We start from the raw sequence: 23276 nt of genomic DNA on the forward strand, positions 1-23276 counted from the left end.
TGGTGTGAATAAATGTAGGGGTGTGTATGTAATAACCGACCATATAAACATTTATCTAGTGTAAGTAACTAAAATGATTTGTTTTATGAACGTTCTCAGAATACAGGAGCTGGTAGGATGCTGGATGAAAAGAAATGCTTAAGTCAACAATACAATGCTTCATTCTTTATTGAGTAACTTCTATATTCTGAAGTGTTAGTAAAACATGAATGAATAAACAATTTGCATGCCACAGACAATTTTTAGTAAGTCCACCCTTTTAATTCTTTAAACAGTTATTGATTTTGTACACAAGTACTACAGCTAACTTCACACTTCAGAACAACTACAGTTCACAAAATCTCATGTTCTATAAGTCTACAGTGCTTGATAATGAACAGAATTATTCCAGATTTGCAGACTGTAAAAGTAAAGCCAGGTAGGGATCAATAACTAAATGTATTATACAGGTAACATAATCTAAATCTTTGGATTTTGGGGTTTGTTAAATCTTTGCCTGTTTAGTCATAGTATAGTCAGGGTAAAAAACATTTAAAAAGTTGGAAAATTAAATATTTGAGGAATGGTTGCAAAATGTGCTGATGTGCTCCTCTACTTTGAGGCTTGCACACTGGCCTCACTGTAGGGGTTGCTTGCTCAGTATCTGAACTGACAACTTATGAACGAACAGATCTGTTTAGATTTCTCAATTAGGAACCACACAGAACTTTGCAAACTCCACTCTTCACAGCTGTTTCGTCACAGTACGTGTGGTTATAGAGTAACATAGTAGTTGCTGTCGTTCTCTGGTAGCGTAATACCTTCTTGCGGCATGCCTTTCAAATATTCACTTGTGGCACAGCGTTGGCCTTGCCTCCCTGTGAGTTCATTACTCTTGGCACAGCTTTGAATATAACCGTTGGCAGCCACTGTGATGACTCCCCTTTGGGCTCTGATGTCGGCCACATAAGAATAAAAAGTAGCATCTCCACCATCTTTGTAGAGTGTATTCGGGGAGGGTGCAGTCTTGAAGTTTTCTTTCCCAGTTTCGGTGAGCAGACAAGAGGCAGAAGTGCACGATGTGGTGCTGTGCTGGGAGATCTCCGCGCGCTTGATGGCCTGTGCTCCTAGACTTGTGTCCACCAGAAGCCCTGCTTTTGCAGTGAGTCCCGCGTCATGAGACACGCTTGCGGTCTTGCTGGAAACTGAGTCGAGAGAGTCACGGATGAGGGATTTCCCGTTTTTTGGGCAGCAGTCTGTTTCGGCATTGCCGATGCTCTCCCAGCCCGAGTCGCTGCCGTTGATGGAGCCGATGGTCAGGGGCCTCTTGCTGATGCTCTCTGGACCTCCCATCACCTTTGTCTTGTCTTGGAGGTCCAGCTCTGAGAAGGCTTCCCAGGGTTCCTCTTCAGGCTCCATTGTGCTGCTCACACTGAAGAAGCCAAAGAGAATGCCAAGCTCGCCTGGACTGCCGCTCTGTGCAGAGTTTCAAATGAGAGAATTCATTGAAATTGAGAACTGTATGATTTGCATTTTGGAAACGGATTATGTAACACACCTGAAAACATGTACTGAATGGTGATACAGAGGTATGCAGCAGGATGCTGAAGCTATCAAATGTAGGGAAACTGATTTACTATTATTTTTTTTATTAAAACCTTATTTAGTACTTTGCTTTTCAGGTATTTCATTCCAGTGGGATTTTTCTGCCACTAGCACCCCGTGGTCTAAAATTGCATCTGCTGCAATGCACATTTACATTTTTTATGTTTTGTATATCTGATCATCACAACCATTATACAAGCCAATTCAGAAATCACTGGACAAATGGGATGAATAATTGTTTCTTGAATCAAAACACAAGTTTGAACCTTATCTGTAACTTGCCCTTTTTACATTAGTCCAGTGACTTGTGATTCATCCTGTATCGTATCAGGTTCACCTGTTTGCTCACTAGAGGTCACCTGTTACCACAGGAAGCAGCCTCCAGTATTCTGTACCTGTAGCAGGTCTGTGTTAATCCCTGCAATCTTGGGCTCAGGTATAGGAGGCAGCAGCGTGGCTTTAATTCTGGAAGCACAAAACCAAACATAATGAACTAACAGCGCCCCAGCATTTTTAACAAGGTCACTCTTATTAATCTTCCTGTATAATGCTGCTCGGGGTGGTAAATTTAACAAAGCACCGCAAATTCTGACAAGGATCAATACGCCTAGCAGTAGTTTTAGAAATCAATGTGTGCTCTTCATTTTTCTTTTTAAATTGCCATAGTATTTTAGGATTGAATATATTTCACTTTATGTAACACTACTGCTCGTCCAAGATTATTGCTAATCGATATCTGTGAAACTAGCCACGAGTGTTAGACCTTCAGAAACTGAATGCATCTTTCACATTAGTTCTGCATTAGTGTGTTTCTTGTACCAGGCCCTGACGCTATGGGTGATTTCCCACCAGCTGTTTGTCTCCTCCCAAGCAGGTCCAGGGGCTGGATTCTCTTCCTCTTCGCGTAATCAGCCTGTCGTTGCATTTCATATGTATTCAGTAATATATGAAAACAAAGAACAACACAGTCATAACCCCTGGATCTGCCATTCCTGACTCAAATATAGTGCCTCTTAATACCCCGTCATGGTTGTTTCCACTGCACGGCTCGGGTTCTGCAGTGGAAACAACCAGGCTCCTCCTAACCCAGCCCTGGCTCGGCTCGGCTACACCGCGGGAAAGAGGTATCGGAGAGCATGTTGGGGGGTCTCAGTACTTACTGAGCCGTGCGGCAGAGAGAGCAAAGTAGAAAGAGGGACAGGGGCACGGTGAGAGGAGCGAGCATGACCCAAGCTAACGAGGCCGCCTCTGAAAGAATTGAGAACAGGGTTATTATTTTAATGATTTTTTTATTTACTTATTTATTTTTAAACTGCTAGGCGGTGCTGCAGAAACTTGCCACACTGGCAGGGTTTTACAGGCAGCGCACTCACTGCTCTCAGGAGCTGATGGGTTCTTGCAGTCGAGAATAAACGCGAGGGTTTTGCTGAACTGGCTGAACTCCCCCTCAGACAGAGGCTTGCAGCGGACCTCCACTTCGTAGTGCTGCAGAGTCTTCAGGGCGTAGAGCGGCAGCGAGTTCTGCGGCAACAGCTGGCTCTGTGGAAACAGAACACGCTCTTAGCTTTAAGCTTTGATTTCTTGATTTCTGTTATTATCGTATTGACGTCAGAGTGACAGCTTCAGCTTGCAGCACAATATACTACAAGAAGTGAAGTTTGATAATACCAGTGGGATACCATTTCAATGTCAGGGTAACAGCATGACACAATCCAGTCTTTTCAAATGTCTTACCATTTTCCACTCGCTGTTGGAGGACCTATAGCGGAGCTGATACTGTAGGGATATCCAACCAGAGTCCACGTCTGCCGAAGGAGGCGGAGACCAGCTGATCATGACATCAGCATAGTGGGTGGAGTGACTGCCATTCAGCAAGGTCCAGGTTAGTGACACCGGGGGGTCAGGTTGTACTTTTGAACACAAAAATGGATCAGTCCATCAGTTCCTTTATTCAATCATGGAAAACAGTTTTGCAGTGATGCTCTTAAAATTTTAACTGACAGTAGCTTTCAAATGACATGTTCTTAGTTTTGTGCTTACCCGTTCAAAGATATTTTTAAACGTTCTGATTGAAAAGAAGTCTGTGTTAAGTTGCGCTGACTATGGGTTCAGGAACTGCTCTTCGGTTTCAGTTGCCTGCCATTGGCACATGTAATGCAGGCTAGGGTCAGCCACAATGTCTAAACGACTTACAGATATCTAGGAAGTCGAAGTAGTGTGGCTCCGAGTTGACTGCTCCCCACTCTGTGTCGACACGAATCATGAAGCAGTATCCAGTCCAGACAGATGTGTACGTTTCATTGAAGTAACAGCTGTTCTCTCCAGATGTGACATAATCTGGGCACTCCATTGGGTCCTGGCATCCTCTGAAGAACAAAGCAGATGCTGTGTATTAGGGAGAAATTTTACAGATGTTCAGTAACAATATGCGTTCGACCAATAGGGAGTTGTAGTTTTTTTTACCGGATATCAAACACTTGCAACTACAAAGAATTGGAAAAACTCATGCTGGAAACTGTAATTCTATATTTTAAAACACACACTGTAAAGCTATAAATATTTGGCGAATCACACCTATAGAAAACTATTTTGCTCCAGAAATGTTGGCAACCTGTTGTAATACACTGAATATGTATTGTTTAGTGGAATTTGATAATCGTGCCAAAAATAGTTGCTTTTTTCCTACGTGAAATAGGGCAATAAATGCCTTGCAAATATTGATGGCTTTGCAGTATTCGCCGTGCCTCTGCAAAGTTTGATGATATGTTGAACACAGTTGTAAGGCTAAGCCATTGAATTGCAAAACAGAACTGAATCCAGCGGGAACCCAACTTGGAATTGGAGCAGTACCAGCTAACTGGAACCAGATGAGGGGCATTGACGAGTGTTGCCTTTCGAAACAGGTAACGCAGTTACTCACGATTTGGAGTAGAGAACCTGGAAGGCAGGGGTTCCAGTGAGGTTCCCATAAGCCCCCGGGTCCCACCAGCATGTGAAAGTCTCCTGCTCGGGTGACCTGCAGCCAGTGAAGAAGGGTCTGCCGTCGCAACCTGAAATGACAGAAGCAGCACCTCTTCAAGTACATAACAAGTAAATTGAATGTCAATAAAAAAAAAAAAAAAAACAACAACAACGCTTCTTCCTCTACCCATAGCAGCAAATGGCAACACAGTACATAATAAGAAATATGGATGACGTTACATAACATGATTTATGTTACATAAAACAGCAATTTGTTTCACTTTACAGCAGCACTGAGTCATTTTCCAGTGAGAAGCATGTTGTGGTAATTGGGAGCACTCAGAAAGTAGGGTTTGTTGAATAGAATCCATTTATATCTGATTGTGGTTGGCAAACCGGCTTTTTAGTGCTCTCGGCTGATTTATGTTACTAGAACCAATTACATTTGCAACTTTGTGTATTAAGGCTTATCAATTACATATTTCAGATATATATATATTTATTATTATATCATATATTATATATATATATATATATATATATATATATATATATATATATATATATATATATTATATATATAGATATATATATATATATATATATATATATATATATATTATATATATATATATATATATATACACACGCACACAGTACCAACAGTATAGACTGGCCCACTATCTCTCATATATGAGGCACGTATAGCTATTCCAATTGGGGGATCATATTATAAAGCGTTATACTTACTGTAGTTGGTGGATGCAGACAGACTGACCATTGTAGCCGCCACCACAATGATCGCCGTGGTGCTCATTCTCATTGGTCAGCGAGGCTTTGCTTCTGAAACTTTAATGCTGTTCCTGTTCTTGAGAAGCGGGTGAGGCTGAATGCAAACAAAAGGGAAAGCATGGGGCGCAAAGACCTTGATGTGTGATCAGGAACTGACTTGTTAATCTTGCGAAAGGAAAGGTTTTACGTGTATGTTGAACCTCCCGGTGTACTGCTGTCTCATATTGCAGGTAATTACAATCAGGGGGTCTGATTTTCATGTATTTGTTATTGTTTCCAGGTTAAAAAAAACAGCTTGGAATAGTGTGGCTAAAATCGCTTCCCTTTAAGGGGTCATTGCTTGGTTTCAATAGCGCCACCTGGTGGATGAGTGAAATGTGAATTTTAGTATAGCCCAAGAAGCATATATGATTGCTCTCATCCTTGTGTTTCTCTAGGATCCCTTTAGTGAATGGCTGTCATTGTTTTTATTTCAGGTAAAAAAATAAAATAAAAATCATACTTTTTAAAAAAAATTTCAATAAAAAAAGAATATGCAGAAAATATATCATTCTTTTTTGACATTGCATGTAATATCCTTATATGCCCATTCTTACATTCCCTACATTATGAAAATGCTGTAATATTGTGAATTAATGTACTATATTAACATTTGTATGCATCTATAGAATCCAGCAAATTACATTAAGAATTCATAATCTTTCATATTTGAAAACATTCCCCTTTTTAATATAAAACATGCTTAGAAACAATTACATATGAATATATATATATATATATATATATATATATATATATATATATATATATATATATATATATATATATATATATATATATAGGGCTATTTTATTAAAATGAAATTAAATATTGCAAGAACGTTCTTTCGAAAAGAATAGTACACATAATTATACGTGTAGTAAGCAGCAGTGAAGTGAATAAAGACTTACCTTAGCTTGTGAAAGGATAGGTCTGTCTCTCCCTATGAGATATCAGCTCAACTGTGGCAAATAGAGACTAGTCTATTGCATCTCTATCAGCTCACAGCTCAATGCAAAGGCTCTCCTGTTGCTAAGACGTTACCAGTTCTCTGCCTGCCTGGCTATCTCTGTCTCCTGGTATGATGTCACTCTGGTCTACAGCTCTAAGCTCTCAATTTAGAAATGCTTTGTGCTCCGCTGTGCAATTTGCAAACTGTACTTTCTTGAGCCCCTGTAATTTGTGTAGTACCATTAATGGTGTGTAGGACTGAGCCAGAACCTGAAAATATTGGTGGAATATAACTAGAAGGAATATGAAGCAAAATGTAATTTCTTCCAGTCCAGCTAATGCACCTGCTTTTTACGAAAGTTATCATTCTTTCCAAAGCATATTCTGTTTAATTCTTTATATCTTTATTCCTCAATATTCTGCCTCTGTCTTGCCACTCCTGTATTCTTTGTTAATATTCTTATCTTTAGCTGAACTACAACTAAATTGCATTCTGATTGCCACGGGTGTATTGTTAGCACCAAAACTATTCCAATTCAAATGTGCTTACAGTAAATATTCCTAGTGCTTAATGACAAGTTTTTTCCACTCTGCAGTTCCTGTGGATGGGAAAACTCTGCCCCTTTTGCTAAAACGCTGAACTCTAGCCAAGATCTGGACTATGACATACAAGTTGCTCCTCATCAAAGCAATGTATAACAGTTTCACTAACATAACTTTGCCTTGATCTGTCACTTCCCCTAAACACCAACCTGGTAAATAAAACCACCTAGCCAAAATATTCGACATGGTGAAACTGATTCAATGCAAATGTTAAGCATTTCTTGCCAATTCCTTTTAATAGCCGGTCGTGATTCAAGTCTGAATTGTTTTCTTAAATGAAAGACAGGTCATCTGCAACAGCAATGAAACAGAACATAATGTTCTTATTTCCGTCCTGACATTTCATACAGCTAAATTGCTCTCCTAATTCACTTATTTATTTCTATAACAAGAGTGTGCTTTTAATCACAGTCAAGCGTCTCTGTTTCCGAGGCACCGGGGAAGAGGTTTCTGCGGTTTCTTTTTGATTTTTCCATCCATTCATTGTCACATCATTGAAAACTTGAGGTCCTGCTTTTTTCTAAATCCACTGAATTCACTTAAACTTAGTTTTTAAAACTAACGCTCAAGCAATAACTGATTGGCAAACATTGATGTAGTCTATTTAGAACAAACATAAATCTGCATGAAAATTCCCAGAAATATCAGAGTTAAATGGTGCTATCACAGTTGATGGAAACCCTTACAGATTGAAATCCACTTGAGATGAAATCTTAAGTCGCCGTTTATTTGTGAATTCCCACTTGACGATGTTTGCAGCTTTCCACAAGAAAACGGACAGAACAGTACAACCCACAAGGCAATGTGACAAATTGGCTTGAGACTTCGCTTTTCATTTCATTCGAGTATTAGAAAACCTAAATAACACCACACATGCTGAAAACATTGCGTTGTCCTTTGACCCGGTTTCTGTTTACGATTATATTTTATATGTAAAGATAATCAGAGTTTTGATTTGCGATTTAGAGAGTGTTGCTTTTTTTTAAATAATAAGGCTTATTTAAGTGTTGTAAAGACAGCAAGAGGCTGTGTTTTTAATGCGGACAGGTGCAGCCTCTAGAGCAGGTGTGCCCAATCCCGGGCCTGGAGGGCCAGTGTCCTCCTGGCTTTTGTTCCAACTGTCCCCTAAATTAGTTAATTGGACCAATCAAGCACTTATCATAAGCTTAATTGGTCCAATTAAGCAATTTAGTGTACAGTTGGAACGAAAACCAGGAGGGACACTGGCCCTCCAGGACCAGGATTGGGCACCCCTGCTCTAGATGAAGGACTTGAAGGGCACACCTTGCTTGTTATAAAGTCTCCTGTCGTCTTGATGGGCTGCTGTCCAGGTGAATCATTTCTCTTGTATAAGAAGGAGTTTGAGCTGGGAGGATGAGAGTGCAGCACAGAGGAACAGCTGCTAACGGAGCACAGGGGAGGCAGTGACAGAGAGAAGCAGGCTCGCAAAGTCTTTGCGGACCGCAGCACTGCTCTTCCTCATCAGTGTCCTCCTTGGCGGTCTGGAAGGTAAGCCTGTTCTCATCTGACTGTTACAGGTCTCCGCTCTCAAAGTTCACTGCAATTTACCATGGCAGGGGTGGAACAAAGACGCCTATCACATAGCAGTTTCACCCATTCCAGCTTTCACTGTGACAAGCTTGATTAGCCACAGTGTACAGGTAACAAGTTCAGGTGAGTCCGATTAAAGTAAAACCAGGATTGGGTCAGACTGCTATGCACAGGTCTTATTTCCATTCCTGCCACAGTGCAGGAAAACCTGGTACAAACAGTTCAATTATAGTTACAGTGAGGAAACTGACTGCTGCTGCAGTATTTCATTCTGAAGAACCTGTTGTAATGAGATCTTCTGGGTTTGCATTGCCTGGCTGTCCACAGCTGTCCATTTCATTGCAAAGTCAACTGTCATTCATGTTGGTAGTTTATCATATACTGTACTAACATTATGGCTTCTGGTAGTAGATATCATTTTGTAGTTTCTTTGATTACATGATGTTAAATAAAAGATCTAAATTATGTTCTTACCAGGTTTTTTTGTTTGTTTGTTTTCTTAAAGCTGTCTCAATCCTAAAATTCTAGGTGACGCAAAACTTTTGTCCAGAGCTGTATATCTTTGGCACCGCTTGACCCAAAGTCAGACCAAAGCCCATGCGGGGGTGGGACTGGGTTTTGAAGCTCAGTGGCGTATCCTTTGATCTGAGCTGCACAATCAATGTGAAAATGGGCGATTGTCAGAAACAGCCACAAGAAGAGAGACTTCAAAGACAACAGACTTAATCCACAAAAGAAAACTATTGCGGTGTCTGCCGCTAGGATCTTAGCAGGGATATACTTTGATAAATTAGGATTTATTTTGAGATGCAGAACACAGCAACTTCAAATGCAAATCTACCAAGGCACTGTATACATGACCTGATTTCACAACCATGAAATCTTTGGGGGGAAAAAAACAGTGTGACCTAATTCTCAAAACTAATCATATGAAAGCTTAACGAAACAATTTTTTATCTATATGTACATTCAATACATGTGCACGTTAAAATGTAATGTGTTTTCTAAAACATTCTGTAGATACGTTTTATTAAGATTAATTAACACAAGCAACATCTGCTAACTTTGTTGAAGCTGCATTCACAGAGATCACAGCGGAAAAATTAAAACCACCCTTTGTTGTTGAATTTTAACTCAGGTGCATCAATGTTCTGTAACTACGCAGTTTACAAAATCCACTACTTTCATCCTTCTAACTTCTAAACAGTCCTTCTTAGACTCTTAGACAGACGCTCACGGGAACTCCAGAAAGATCCAAGCAACTCACCAGAATCACTGCTGCATGTTATTTTCAATACCCTGAAAGAACCAGCAAGTGCACTACATAGAACCGCTTTTTTACAACTTTTGCAACTAAATAGCTGTCTTCTCTGCAATATGGATCTTAAAAGCTAGAAACAGCGTGCTAACTGCTGAAAAAAAACTGGTTCCCATCTATAATACTCCTGCAAGATTTATACTGCATGCAGATTACAAAGAAGGTACACCTTGAACATTAGATGTATATCCTGCTTAAGTAAACGTATTTGAAACTTGAAAAAAGCTTTGTCCTTATGAGTTTAAGATATTTAGTCAGTTGCTGCAAGGCTGCAATAGTCTTAATCACAGTTATCTAAACTTTATTCCTAAACTCTCGAGCAGGGCAGTCTGAAATGAAAAGCCATTTGTTGCTGTGTTGAATAAACAAAAGGGGGATTGTTTTCTTTAACCCTGAACCCCTGCTGCTTCTGTTTACATGGCCTGAACAGTTTTCGTTTCAAGTCCAGGTGCCAAATACTTTATCTCCCACATGAAAGATGATTGATGCAATGATAGCTGCTCCAAAGTGCCTTGACCCCCTTAAAACCTCCAAAGCCTAAGCTGCTTAAGCAGTTAATTAAGTTGAAGTGGGACTGTACTGCAAACAAAGTCAGGAGAATTCCCAGCCCAGGTGAGAACTTGATTCTTGGAGATTCCCTTTGAAGTGCAGCCCCCCTCTGAAACTCGATTAACCCTTTGGCTTTGAATCCCTCTGGTGTTTATCAGGCTTATCCAGTGGTGTTTTGTAAGGAATATACAAGCCCAAGCAAGGCTGGGCATAAATATCAGGGCTTCCTCGGCTGAGTAGCATTCAGGAGCTTTGCATTAAGAGTGCAGCATCACTGGAACATGAGGAGCCTAGCAGTGAAGATGCTGTCCCCCTGCCTTGTCATTGCACTTTCCTTCAGCCTTGCCTGTAAGTACCGCATGCTTTCAAATTATATCTAGCAATGTCTTTCACTGAATTACAGTGGAAATGCAGATCGACTCCCGTAAAGGAGAAGACACGCATCTCAAAGTATTGTTTTTTCCCATACAGTGACACATATTGACGAGGCATATAGAGAAGTTTGAGATGTCCGGTCAGCCTGTAAACCATGTGCTGCTTTGGTGTTTAATTGTGGCTTTCTTTCCTGTGTGTTTTAGTTGCTGGGGTGCTCAACAGGCAAGGAGACCGGAGGAATCTCTTCACTGACAGAGGCTGCTGTAAGAGACACAGCCACTTCATTTATGTGGGCCAAGGTATGATTAACAGCAGACAGCTAAGTGTGTTCTTTTTTAACTAGACAGTGCACTGCCTGAGCTTTCATTGGCTTGGGAGAGCAGTGTTTAGCCTTGATGATATTTTCGTATAAATCTTCAAAAGAGCCAACTTCCCAAGGTTTCGGAAAGATATTTTTGTCGCGGGAAAGTGTGTTTGAAAACAAACAGTGGAGGTGCTTGCAGGCTTTTGATACCATGGCAACTGCACTCACCTATTTCTATTGAAATCTTTTAAATGTGTTCGTGATGTAATGCACTAGTTAATGATGTAACAATCTGCTATTGCTTTCTATTGAATCCTTCAGGCATCCTGGTATTGAGTCAATGAAACATTAACAAGTTTCACACTGCTAATCAATAAACCCCACCATTGCCACTGTTTTAGCTGTTCCCATCCCTGTGTTGTGCGTTTGCGTGTGCAGCTACACTGTACCGAATTTAATCTTTATTTTTCTCTCCAATAGATATCTCTGGCAGTCCTGTGAGTGTGGATGTCGGGGTGTGCAGGTCACACTGCGGGGGCTCGCAGAGGAACCACGCCCCCTATGGGTCAGGATACTCCAAACACATGTCTATGCTGGACTTCCTCAGAACCAAGAAGGTAAAGCACAGAGAGTCACTTCCCTCTGATACCACTAGGTGGTGCTAATTCACATGCTGTCGTGTCATTTTCAATCTTTTCAATAGCGCCCTCCAGGGGCTGCAGGATCAATTGTAGTACAGTGAATTGCTAAGATTTTTGGAATGACAAAGACAGTTCTTGGAAGGCAGAAATTGATGACTAAGAAAATAAATAACACTTATTTTTTTTCATAAAGTAGTAAAATGCTCATATGCATTTATATATGCGTCTGTGCATACATTCATTCGATATTTAAAAAGTGTGTTAATTATTGTCTCCTTCCTGCCCCCTTGTGGTGAAAATAATAGTTTATTTCAACTCATCGGCAGTACTCAATCGTACTCAAGGGAAAAATAATATTTTTAAAAAGCCTACAATATTTTTAATAATAATAATAATAATAATAATAAAACACATTCATGTTACAAAACTAGAAATTATCTTACAAGCCCGACACTGAGCACACCTGTCTGTTTGTCTTCCCCAGCTGCGTGAACGCCCTGCCCCTGAGCTGTCAGCGGCTGCCGGTCTGGAGCCGTCCTGCCCGGCGGGGTCTGTGTGCGAGCCGACCGTAGTGCGAGTGGAGCGCGTCCTGCTGTTCGAGGGGCTGCGGGAGGTGGAGGTGATTGACGAGTGCCGTTGCGAGGCAAGTCCCGGGCAGTGCGTACGCATGCCAGCTCTCAAGACCTTCTTCTTTGAGACACCCTATGAAACCGTCATCGACACGGGCAAGTGCTCTAGCCCGGCCGTAACCACAGGTATGTGTCACTACAGACACCACAGCAATTCTACCCTTATAAAAACAAGATTGCGCCAAAGGATTTTAGCTCAGAGAACAAGGAAACGGCCATCTGAACGGGGCACAATGTACTCAGTTTGGCTCTTAAGCTGAGGGAACACGAAGCCACTTTGCAGCTTGGAACTTGGTTTCAGGAGACTGGGTTTCAGGCCACTGCACGGCACACCAGGATTGACTTGGGGTTTGATCCAGCAAAGTTGTCTCAGACTAGGTCTCCTGGAACCAGGTTTCAAGTCCCTGAAAAACTGGCTTTGTGTTCCCTCAGCTGTAAAGTTCTTCTTTGACAATGCAGCAAATTTATGTGACCTTAAATGATGAGCAACAAATTGGGTTATCTAAAATTATAAACATATATGGTTTAACTACAGCTTATCTTGTTCCTAGTGATCTGTGCAGCCGTCAATCGCAGCTCTGCCGATGTATCACTTTCTGGCCCTTCATATTGCAACATTACTGCGTCCAAAATAAAGCTGTACTTTTTTTTCTTTTTTTTGTAAGGCCAGTTCATATAACCCTTAGCAAAACAATTGTAAATGAGCAATCTAAATTAACTAGCAAAATAAAAACTCTGCTTATTTCATGTCGTTCACATCTTGTGTTTTCACACTCCAAATTCAGTATGTATGTCACACTCAGTTTGTCCTGCAAAAACAAATGGTACTGTGCTATTTATTTAAATTGCATTCTGACAGTACACCTTTTTTCTCTGTCATGCTTATTTTCTGATCAGACGGCTTCTCGTGTGTCCCCACAAAGTTCCAGTCCGTGCTGGTGGAAAGCCCTAACAAGGTGGAGCTGGTGCAGGCAGTGGAGACGTGTGAGCTGAAGGAGAGGTGCTACAGGGTGCCCTATCTGGAGTATTACTACGAGACTGTCTACAGCTCCAGCGGAGTCAAGGAAGAGAAGCTCAAGGTGAGGTGCACATAGCCTGGGTATGAAGCTAGGGTGGGCGATTTCAGGAGAAGCCACCCCTTGACACTGTGGTATCTCCCTGGATTACCCTAACCCCCAACTTGGGTTATACCAGGGTTATCCCAAAAATAGGGGGGCAGTGCAACCCAGTGATACGGGTCGATCAAATGAACCCCTTTGTTTCTTATAGGTTTTACCTAATGTAATATTTGTAGTGATAATAGTCCCCCTACAGCATGTGGTACTGATTTATATTGATACTGTGACTCATCTCCTCTTACTATAAAGGCAGTTGTGGTAGGATGACTGTGAGTTTATGGTTATGTGCCTTTAGTGACAATGCTAGTGGGGTCCTGTGCTCTTAAAGCTGAAGGATTACTTTGTGCCTTGGAACTTGGTTTCAGGCCACTGCATGGCACACCAGGGGAGACTTGGGAATTGATATAGCAAAGCCGCTACAAATGAGGTCTCCTGAAGCCAGGTTTCAAGCCGCTGTTCCTGAAAAAGCGGCTTCATTTTTCCCTGTACAGCTTTGCTGTCCTGTATATTTTATAACATCCAACCAGTCTATCAGGAACCTTCCCTGCCACTTAAAGACAAGTAATTCCCTATAAATAAGTTGCACTAGTATGCACCACACAGAAAATAATTCCTTCCTGTTAGTGTCAAAAATAAGGATATCTTTTCATTATTCCAGTACACTATTTGTTACAGCATCTGATTAATCTGCTGTCTTGGGTGGCACCAGTAATTTAGCAAATTGCTGTATGTTTAGCACACACAACATGTGCTAGTCACAGTCTCCTCAGGAACCAAACCAAAACACTTAAAATGCTAACGAACCAGCCCCTATCTCCCCCAGCTTGAGGGGTCTCTGCATATTCACCACATGCTGGGTCGTAATGGCCTCTTTGTTTTGTTAATTTTCTCCAGGAAATTGACGTGGGCAGATGTCTGGGAGCCTGTTCCCCAGGAAATCGCTGCCTGCTCAGGTAAGTACAGCTGGGGCAACATCCCCACCCTCCCCACCCTCCTCAGCCCTGCCAGTTTATTTTAACACCCGAGCCTCGTGTGTAAACCTCACAGGGAGGGTGCGAAGTGCTTTTCTAACAAGCCCTTAGAGCCCGCTTGCACCACCTTACGTTTAAACAACACCTCTGTATTAGACACGGCTTCTAAACACAGCTTTGAATTTTAGGGGTTGATGTTACACAAGGAAGCCTTTTGGGAGCTGTTAACTTTCAACAGACACTTGGGAGCAATTGGCCACCATGTGCAGCAGTCAGGAACTGGAATACACCATTTTTGTTGGTTAATAACCCTGGTCTTAACACATGGTCTTAACCTCCTTTGCTGACTGTGTAACTGTGCATGTACCACGTTTCCTATCTGTGCTATACTTTTTTATGTAGTTTTGGCGTATGGTAATACTGGTGCAGCAACTAGAAAAAAGCTTCACCAACGAGCACAGCAGTTCTATACAGAAGTTTGTTCAAGTTTGACATTCAAGTAGCTAGGCAGAGTTTGCTCACCAAAGGATAGCGAGTAGTCGAGGTCTAGCATCCTATTGTATCCTTCAAGTCCTGGAGAGCCACAATCCTGCAGGTTTGCTGGCTATCTTTAAATCAATCAGACCTGGATAAAATATATATTGACCAGTTAGGAAAACATGTGGTTCAGTTAATTAATTCATCACTCAGGTGGGATGAAAACTAGAAGAGCCAGCGGCTCTCCAGGACCAGGGTTGATCACCCCTGTCCTACAGCGTCGTGTTTTGTGGTGTTTTGAAGAGTGGTTTGCAGTGCTGTCTTTCTCTTGTGTCCCAGGGATTCCCGTCACAGTGATCAGTGTCTGGTATGGGCGGAGGGGTCTTCCAGCTCCTGCTCGCCCCAAGAATACAAGAGCTTCACTTTCCGCAGTCGGAACGGCATCATCCGCACCGTGCTGGCCATCAGCTCCTGCAAGTGCCAGTCATGAAACCCCCCACCCGCTCGAGGTCAGAGCACAGCCTTCACCGGGACTCCCGCAGCAGCCACGCAAGCACATAGACAGCAACCAGAGAAGAAACTTCCGTTGCGCAATTCTAAAGACTTTTAACAACCACGCACACGACAGTTGCCTTATATGCATGTGATGTGTGGGAATGTATAGAGGGGTTCATCTTCGACACGCTGTAGGAGTCATGATTGCAGAACAGGCTTTTTTTTTTTCATTGATAGTCAAGGCGAACTGGATCAGCGTTGATGAATGCATGGATTGTTGTATGCAGTGTGCAGGTGATTCATCGAAACGGGTTTGCGTGTTACTCACACTTATATATGTCAAGGAGGAGCAGAAAACCGCAACTTGACGTATTGCATGTGCAAGAAACGCTACAATTGTCTTTTTGAATAAGGTGCACGTTTATGTTCTGCCCACCAGGTGGTGGTGTGCTGCAGTTGAGATCAAGGCAGTTAATTATGGAATTAGGTGCTGTACCCGTCTGTTAAAATATGATCAGCCATTCGGTAAACGTTACTGACGCCATGCCTTGTAAGTAAGGACGTGCGTTTTTTTTTTTTTTTTTTTTTTTTTTTTTTAAAGTTCCGAATTATAAGAATCTAATTGTATAATATGTATATTATGAGGAAAAAGGAAAAATATTTTGTAAATAAAATGTATTTGAAAATGGAATGAGATCTCCTTGATGGAATTTAGAATGTGCGAGTTACTGCGTTTTCAATAATAATAATAATAATAACAATGATAATAATAATAATTGCTACCCATCACAAACTACCTGGAGCTAGATTTGAACGAGAATGTTATTCGTGATGTGATAAATATGTTTTTGAAAAGCGACATTTACACAGTGCTCTAGTGCCTACTCTAATAAATAAGAGACATGGGGCTAGAACTATGCCAAAGTTTTATTAAGGAAGGAAAAACACCTTGAGACTAAAGCGACAAAGTCTGAGGGCTTTGTTTCTGCTTTATAGGGAGTTTTTTTGTTCTCATTCCGCGACTTCAAATTGTTTGTGAATGAATATGCAGTAACATCGAAAGAAACGTGTACAATTCTATAAGAAATGTAATCCGTCTCGGTGTCTTCAGTGTTAATATGCAAAACTAAGCGAATGTTTTATTAGTGGAGGGATCTTCCACAGCAAACTACAGTGCGCTTTACTGTCAACATAGCCAAACAGGGAACTAATCCAGAAATGGGACGACTTTATAACGAGGAAGCGCTGTACACTGCCGCTATGGGGGGAGGCCCACGTGTGACTGAAATAGAGACCCTGGCAGCGTATGAGGGGTCTTATCCGTCAATGTTGTACCATGAAAACCGTCCCAAAATATTCAGTATGCATTAAAAAAAAAAAAAAAAAAAAAAAAAAAAAAAAAAAAAAAAAAAAAAAAAAAAAAAAAAAAAAAAAAACAGATTAATCAAAAGTAATACGATCGGGGCGGATTTACTGAGAGCGTACTGCGGCAATGTTAGGCAAACTCAGGGTTCTGGACCATGGTAGCTGTTTTCTGGTACCGAATCTGTTTTATTAACGAATTTGAAAAAATAATAATAATAATAATGCAATCTCAAAGGGAGTTTTCTCTTCATTGTATATATAGGTTTGAAAGGAGGTATAACCGCATTGTACAAAAACGAAAAATTAAAAAGGTATTTTTCTTGGATTGAATTTTAAAATAACAGATTTAGTGCATTGTGTATTTGTTTTTTTTGTTTTTTTTTTTCTACACAGTTGAAGAAGGGCGTGTGTGTGTGTGTGCGCGCCCAGACTCGTGTTCCCTAAATCATAATCAATTGCCAAATTTGATGGATTTTATTTTTCCTCATTGGCATACATTGAGGAGAACAGGATGTGGCTTGTTTCGGTGTGCAATTTGGAAACATGGCAAAGTTCAAAGGCAGAAGCAGGGTGTGATTCTGAGGGCCACGGTCAAAGGGCCGCTTGCCAGGATTCGAAATGATTAAAAGAGCCACGAATCAATCACCCCAGTAAATCATCATCAATCAAAAAACAGAGAAGCTAATCTAATTAGACTGAGATACACGCGCAAATATACAGAGGCAGCTCTTGTGAACCCCTCAAATGTCGAATAATAAAGGCTTTAGCGCTTTACTGTATTGCACTGAAACATTTGTTTACGCCCATTCCATATAATCAAAGACATCGATCATTGCATAGACTACATAATCTGTTAGTACTGATCAATCCCTGGTGACTAATCAGTGGGCTGGACTTGGACATCACTTGTATTTATAAGTCTTGATCATCAATATTATATACTGAAAGCAGATTTACAATCCCCAGTTAACGAAGTTGATAAAGTCAAATGCCAAGATGACATGAAATTGATGTATATCTGGATTATTAAAAGATAACTCCGCTGGAGCCGATGAGATTTGGTTCCATTGGCAAACACGCCCCCCATTATTACAGTGCATGCTGATAACATTTATCCTTGTGAGCATTGTGAGTTAACAAGCTTTACGGCTCTCCACAACTCCCTCCGCTGAATAAATACGGTGCACAATTAACCGCTGAGATCCAACCCGTTTAATGTTTTTACAGTTTCAGCTTCTATTTGTACTGTTTATCTGAGGCGTTGTTCTCATTAATTCTGAGATCTACGATAACACAAAGTCAAGCCAAACGGTACATGGGTGCAGGATCGCTGTATGCAAGGCTATAGTCATTGCTCCACTTCCCTGTCTAGCTCAAACGCTTCATATCTTTTCATAAGCTTCTGCATTTCCACAGATCACAAGTTGATCCAAGTTATAGAAAAGTCGCAGAAGTGTACAGTGCTACATCATTATGTGTTATGACTCACGGCGACGTGTAAATATTTTATATAGATTGCTTTCCATATTGCTCTGTATCATTACGATTCGTATGGAGAGTACTATTTTAATAACACTGTATCAGATACCCCTGTAGGAGTCCGAATTTTACATTGATCTTTTCAGTCGACTGTAATTAAATAAATCATGTTTCATTACATTATTCAAAGGTTGATTGAGAGCATACATAAAGGCACGACGTTTACAGAAGGGTAATGCATTTCTCAAGTAGACTTTGTGATTACAAAAATTATTAGACTGCGTCCTGAACCAAAAAGCGTCTTAATAAAATCTATAGCATTCCCTTATCTGCGCACCACGTTACTGGATCCTCGGCTGATGCCCTATGCCTCTCCTTATTTTATTCTTAAGGTAATTGGCATTCCTGTAAGACATTATTCTCTTATTTGTCTAGTTAATCGATCCGTTAATAAGAAGGGTCGCCTCCCGCGGAGAGTAAACTTCCCTCGCTGAGATTTTAACAATGGATCTTATTTTTCACGTTCTCTGTAGAGAAATGGTTCCAAACCCTCCCCTCCCGTTCCTAGAATTTGCTGGTAATTGAATGTTGAAAACCAACGGCTTTAACCCCGCAGTTATAATAGGTTCACCCTCAGTTGCTTATTGGACGGTGGCATTATCTCTCTTCTGCGTCCGCAGGGTCGGGTTTCACACCTTGTTAACGCTACATAATCTTTCTTTATTTTGGCTGATTACTGGTTTGCATACACGAGTTCATGTGATCTTTATTGTTGTTGTCCTGAGGTCTCAGAGCTCGTGCTTTGATGGCTTGGATATAAAACAGTGGCCGGAGAGGGTTGCAAATCACTTCAAGTCTGAGTTTCAACGGGAGTATCGCCAGCATTCACGCAGCAGCGGTTATTTTTTTAGGCAGCATGTTTTCGGCGGTCTTGTTGTTCTCCTTTTCCTTGGTCAGCGTCTGCTATACGAGGCCGGCCGCGAATGCCTTGGAAAAGGACTCTCTGCTGGAGCACGAGTCGGAAGAAGTAAGGTCTGCAGCCATCAAGAGGCTGTTGGAAGTGTTCGGCATGGAGGATCCGCCGCACGCCCCGGGGCTGCTGAAGCAACCGCCACAGTACATGCTCGACCTGTACAACACAGTGGCTGACGTGGACGGGGTTACCAGGGATCCGGACCTGCTCGAAGGAAACACGGTCCGCAGTTTCTTCAACAAAAGTAAGATATGTTTCATTGGACAGTTTACACTTAAATAAGAAAAACAAAGCGAAGTTAATTTTGTTATGGGTGCATAAATGATATCTTGGATATATATATATATATATATATATATATATATATATATATATATATAGATAGATAGATAGATAGATAGATAGATAGATAGATAGATAGATAGATAGATAGATATCTCACACTGACCTGTAGGGAAATGTTTGACTGTATTCCTGTCTTGATGTGCATTTACTGACACTGGCCCTGCTTTCGTTTTTTCTGTAGTTCAGGATGAACAGGTTCAGTACCTTTTCAACCTGTCCTCTGTGGCTAAGAAAGAGATGGTTCTCACTGCGGAGCTCCACCTCTTCAAGATGAAGCCCCGCACTACAGCGCTGTTCAACAGACATCACTTTTGCCAGGTACAAAACTTCCACCAGTATACAGTACTGCCGTCCAAAACTTCCACCAGTATACAGTACTGCCGTCCAAAACTTCCACCAGCATACAGTACTGCCGTCCAAAACTTCCACCAGTATACAGTACTGCCGTCCAAAACTTCCACCAGTATACAGTACTGCCGTCCAAAACTTCCACCAGTATACAGTACTGCCGTCCAAAACTTCCACCAGTATACAGTACTGCCGTCCAAAACTTCCACCAGTATACAGTACTGCCGTCCAAAACTTCCACCAGTATACAGTACTGCCGTCCAAAACTTCCACCAGTATACAGTACTGCCGTCCAAAACTTCCACCAGTATACAGTACTGCCGTCCAAAACTTCCACCAGCATACAGTACTGCCGTCCAAAACTTCCACCAGTATACAGTACTGCCGTCCAAAACTTCCACCAGTATACAGTACTGCCGTCCAAAACTTCCACCAGCATACAGTACTGCCGTCCAAAACTTCCACCAGCATACAGTACTGCCGTCCAAAACTTCCACCAGCATACAGTACTGCCGTCCAAAACTTCCACCAGCATACAGTACTGCCGTCCAAAACTTCCACCAGTACAGTACTGCCGTCCAAAACTTCCACCAGCATACAGTACTGCCGTCCAAAACTTCCACCAGTATACAGTACTGCCGTCCAAAACTTCCACCAGTATACAGTACTGCCGTCCAAAACTTCCACCAGTATACAGTACTGCCGTCCAAAACTTCCACCAGCATACAGTACTGCTGCCTCGGGTGCTTAAAAAAAACAAACACATCAAAAAAATATTTTCATTTGCATTAAATGCAGTCATATTTATATGGATTACAGTGTACTATACTTTTTAAGCTTGAAACATTTTGTTAAAAATATAATATGTGAGATTGTGCTGGGAAGATATGTTGGGTTATGTTGAACCCATGCTTCAAGGAATAGAGTTTATTTTGTATAGGCAACACGCACACGCACACGCACACACACACACACGTTTCCATTCCTGTATTTGTGAGGGCTTCTCATTGACTCTCACTATAATTTTATTTACTATTTCTAACTCCAGTCAGACAAAACTCCACACAGAGTGAAAGTCTACAAAAAAAAACATTTTGACCCGTTTTTTTTTTTTTTTTTTAAGGCATATTTAGGTCTTAAAAATACGTTTTACAAAGTAGGAACGTCCGCACAATGTCGTTTTTTTTTTTTTTTTCGGGCGTTACTATCTTTGTGAGGGCATTTTCTCAAAAATTAATCTCCTCCCAGTTGCATATAATTTAAATGAGTTTAAATGACCTTTTTTTCTGTTCATATCCTATTATCAGCAACCAGAGCACAGTGGGGGGCATGATTAAGCATTCTCACATCCCAATTATGTTGATGAGCGCTCATGAATAACACTTGACCCAGGTGCCCTGGCTGCTGGATGTGTACTAGATGCTAATAAGAGCCTCTTTCCTTTGGTAGGTGAGTATCTACCAGGTCCTTGATGTCAACAACATGAACGCCTCCTATGGCAGGAAGCTGCTGTCTTCAAGACTCATCCCGATCCATTCCTCTGGGTGGGAAGTCTTCTCCATCACACAAGCGGTGAGCCCAGGACCCTTCCATACTGTAATATTGGACCCATCAACCATTCCAGTTTGAACATGAGCCCTTAGCTTCCGACAAAACTCCTGGATGGGGTCTCACTGTATTCTCCCTCCCTGTTGTAGCAAGAGATGTTTCCACCTATGTTCCACCCACCTTTTTGATCTATGGTACATTCCACACTTATGATCTGCCTCAGTGTTCTTCTTTTGTAGTCACTAGAGCAGGGGTGGTCAAAGTGGTCCCTTCCACTCCTTTGGAAGGTTTGGCATCACCCATATAATTCCAAGTGATGCCAGACTTTTGGCCATAGCTGTAGTTAATTATATCATTTTACCTGTTTAACCTGGAGTGGAGTAGCCCTCCGGGACCCTGATTGATTGGACGCCCCTACGCTAGAGCAGATCTAATTGGGATTCCCCTGGCTTATTCCTGCAGGTTCGCTCGTGGGCTGCCGATGAGCACAGTAACCACGGCCTCTTGGTGAAGATCCGCAACCTGGGGGGCAGCCAGGTGGAGCCCAGCCCGGTCCGCTTTGCCTCGGGCAGGGATCACCACCACAGCAAGCAGCCCATGCTAGTGCTGTTCACCGACGACGGCCGCAGGACCGCTGCCCTGGAGAGCACTTTGAACGGTGAGAGAGCTCCAGCGTTTACCAGACTTCACTAGAAATATTACCAACAGATAAGATTGACATCCGTCCTTCAGATGAGACACACAACCGAGGTCCTGTTGTAAGTGACTCTGCAGCAGCAGTTGTGATGCATAGCTCAGCCCCTAGTCTCTAATTCACTTTGAATAAAAGCGTCCGTTAAGTGAAGGATTATAAATTAGAGCCCTGCTGTAGCCTACACTACTTTGAACCAGTGATAACAGTTTATTGTAGTAATAAGTGGTAGGTTGATTGTATTTCTGAAATGTTTGGGTTTGGTTTTCTAACCCATCTCCTGTTTCCTTTTACAGATCTCAATGACGATGGTGCCCCGAGCTCCCCCCAGGGACTGAATCCTCTGCCCTCCCGAAGGGCACGCTCCCTGGAATACTCTGAGGATGACCGGCTCCCTTGCCAGCGCGACCCTCTCTACGTGGACTTCGAGGAGATCGGCTGGTCCGGCTGGATCATCTCCCCCCGGGGTTACAACGCCTACCACTGCAAAGGTTCCTGCCCATTCCCCCTGGGTCAGAACATGAGACCGACCAACCACGCCACGGTGCAGTCCATTATCAACGCGCTCAAACTGACCAAGGGCATCGAGACCCCCTGCTGCGTCCCAGACAAGCTCTTCTCAATCAACCTGCTCTATTTCGATGACGACGAGAACGTGGTGCTGAAACAGTACGATGACATGGTGGCTGGAAGCTGTGGCTGCCACTAACATCTTGCGGTATCTTTTATTAGGCAGACTGGTCCCATACAAAGCCAAGCTGCAGTGAGAGTACACTTGTAGAAACAACAGCAGGAGTTTCCAAACGCACAACGACTGCTCCTTGATATCAATTCACTGCACTCCCTAAGTGGCAGAAAAAACTACATACATTTGCTGTGTATTTATTATGTGTTGCATATAAAATGGCCCTTGCATACAAAAATGCACAGGGTTTTACCTTCGTCTGAGTTCATAGAAAGAAGAATATTTTCTACATGGGCACAGTGTTTATCATATAGAAATATATGTATATGCAATGGACAATTGGCCACTGTGTGGCTAACCAGATGTTCTGACAATCAGCCCTTCAAAGCACATTGGAAGTGGAGAGCTTAGCTAGCCTCTCAGGGCAGGACTGCAGTTTAAGTTATAATGTTAGAGGGCTTGGAGGGACAGTTGTTTCTTGGTC

The 23276-nt window shown here is 41.9% G+C and overlaps 3 protein-coding genes across 5 annotated transcripts; 2 read left to right on the forward strand and 1 right to left on the reverse strand.

Annotated features, from left to right (window-relative positions):
• Positions 1 to 16: 16 nt before the first annotated feature.
• LOC121301616 (growth hormone receptor-like) lies at positions 17 to 7101 on the reverse strand. Of its 2 annotated transcripts, XM_041231160.1 has the most exons (9): positions 6288 to 7098; positions 5296 to 5431; positions 4505 to 4634; positions 3778 to 3950; positions 3319 to 3494; positions 2958 to 3123; positions 2745 to 2832; positions 1980 to 2049; positions 17 to 1455 (listed from the first exon to the last, which is right to left on the reverse strand). In XM_041231160.1, the coding sequence occupies exons 2-9, from the start codon at positions 5366 to 5368 to the stop codon at positions 754 to 756; spliced, it is 1578 nt and encodes a 525-aa protein (XP_041087094.1). In that variant the 5' UTR covers positions 5369 to 5431; positions 6288 to 7098; the 3' UTR covers positions 17 to 753. The 2 variants fall into 2 exon arrangements, with proteins under 2 accessions (XP_041087094.1, XP_041087096.1); XM_041231162.1 differs by lacking the exon at positions 2745 to 2832 and having other exon boundaries at positions 2882 to 3123; positions 6288 to 7101.
• A 1890-nt stretch (positions 7102 to 8991) lies between these two features.
• Positions 8992 to 15888, forward strand: LOC121301601. Of its 2 annotated transcripts, XM_041231137.1 has the most exons (8): positions 8992 to 9114; positions 10230 to 10696; positions 10927 to 11022; positions 11508 to 11644; positions 12153 to 12423; positions 13195 to 13376; positions 14310 to 14368; positions 15203 to 15888. In XM_041231137.1, exons 2-8 carry the CDS (start codon positions 10630 to 10632, stop codon positions 15351 to 15353), a joined length of 963 nt encoding a protein of 320 aa, XP_041087071.1. In that variant the 5' UTR covers positions 8992 to 9114; positions 10230 to 10629; the 3' UTR covers positions 15354 to 15888. The 2 variants fall into 2 exon arrangements, with proteins under 2 accessions (XP_041087071.1, XP_041087070.1); XM_041231136.1 differs by lacking the exon at positions 8992 to 9114 and having other exon boundaries at positions 9999 to 10696.
• A 3230-nt stretch (positions 15889 to 19118) lies between these two features.
• On the forward strand, positions 19119 to 22816 carry LOC121301175 (bone morphogenetic protein 2-like). The gene is made up of 5 exons (XM_041230315.1): positions 19119 to 19419; positions 19702 to 19838; positions 21318 to 21440; positions 21879 to 22074; positions 22404 to 22816. Exons 1-5 carry the CDS (start codon positions 19119 to 19121, stop codon positions 22814 to 22816), a joined length of 1170 nt encoding a protein of 389 aa, XP_041086249.1.
• Positions 22817 to 23276: the final 460 nt, after the last annotated feature.

The sequence above is a fragment of the Polyodon spathula genome, chromosome 27 (genome assembly GCF_017654505.1).
Source record: "Polyodon spathula isolate WHYD16114869_AA chromosome 27, ASM1765450v1, whole genome shotgun sequence".
NCBI classification, from domain to species: Eukaryota; Metazoa; Chordata; class Actinopteri; order Acipenseriformes; family Polyodontidae; genus Polyodon; species Polyodon spathula.

What these genes read in the sequence shown, in the direction of transcription:
- LOC121301616 (XM_041231160.1), bottom strand. Translation starts at nt 5,368, where the DNA reads ATGAGAATGAGCACCACGGCGATCATTGTGGTGGCGGCTACAATGGTC. An exon ending in CAGGTTCTCTACTCCAAATC is followed by an intron (nt 3,951 to 4,504) that starts GTGAGTAACTGC and finishes TTTGTTCTTCAG; the next exon opens with AGGATGCCAGGACCCAATGG. An exon ending in TCTCTCTGCCGCACGGCTCA is followed by an intron (nt 2,050 to 2,744) that starts GTAAGTACTGAG and finishes TTGTGCTTCCAG; the next exon opens with AATTAAAGCCACGCTGCTGC.
- LOC121301601 (XM_041231137.1), top strand. Translation starts at nt 10,630, where the DNA reads ATGAGGAGCCTAGCAGTGAAGATGCTGTCCCCCTGCCTTGTCATTGCA. An exon ending in ACTTCCTCAGAACCAAGAAG is followed by an intron (nt 11,645 to 12,152) that starts GTAAAGCACAGA and finishes TGTCTTCCCCAG; the next exon opens with CTGCGTGAACGCCCTGCCCC. An exon ending in GGAAATCGCTGCCTGCTCAG is followed by an intron (nt 14,369 to 15,202) that starts GTAAGTACAGCT and finishes CTTGTGTCCCAG; the next exon opens with GGATTCCCGTCACAGTGATC.
- LOC121301175 (XM_041230315.1), top strand. Translation starts at nt 19,119, where the DNA reads ATGTTTTCGGCGGTCTTGTTGTTCTCCTTTTCCTTGGTCAGCGTCTGC. An exon ending in CCGCAGTTTCTTCAACAAAA is followed by an intron (nt 19,420 to 19,701) that starts GTAAGATATGTT and finishes TTTTTTCTGTAG; the next exon opens with TTCAGGATGAACAGGTTCAG. An exon ending in ACAGACATCACTTTTGCCAG is followed by an intron (nt 19,839 to 21,317) that starts GTACAAAACTTC and finishes TTCCTTTGGTAG; the next exon opens with GTGAGTATCTACCAGGTCCT.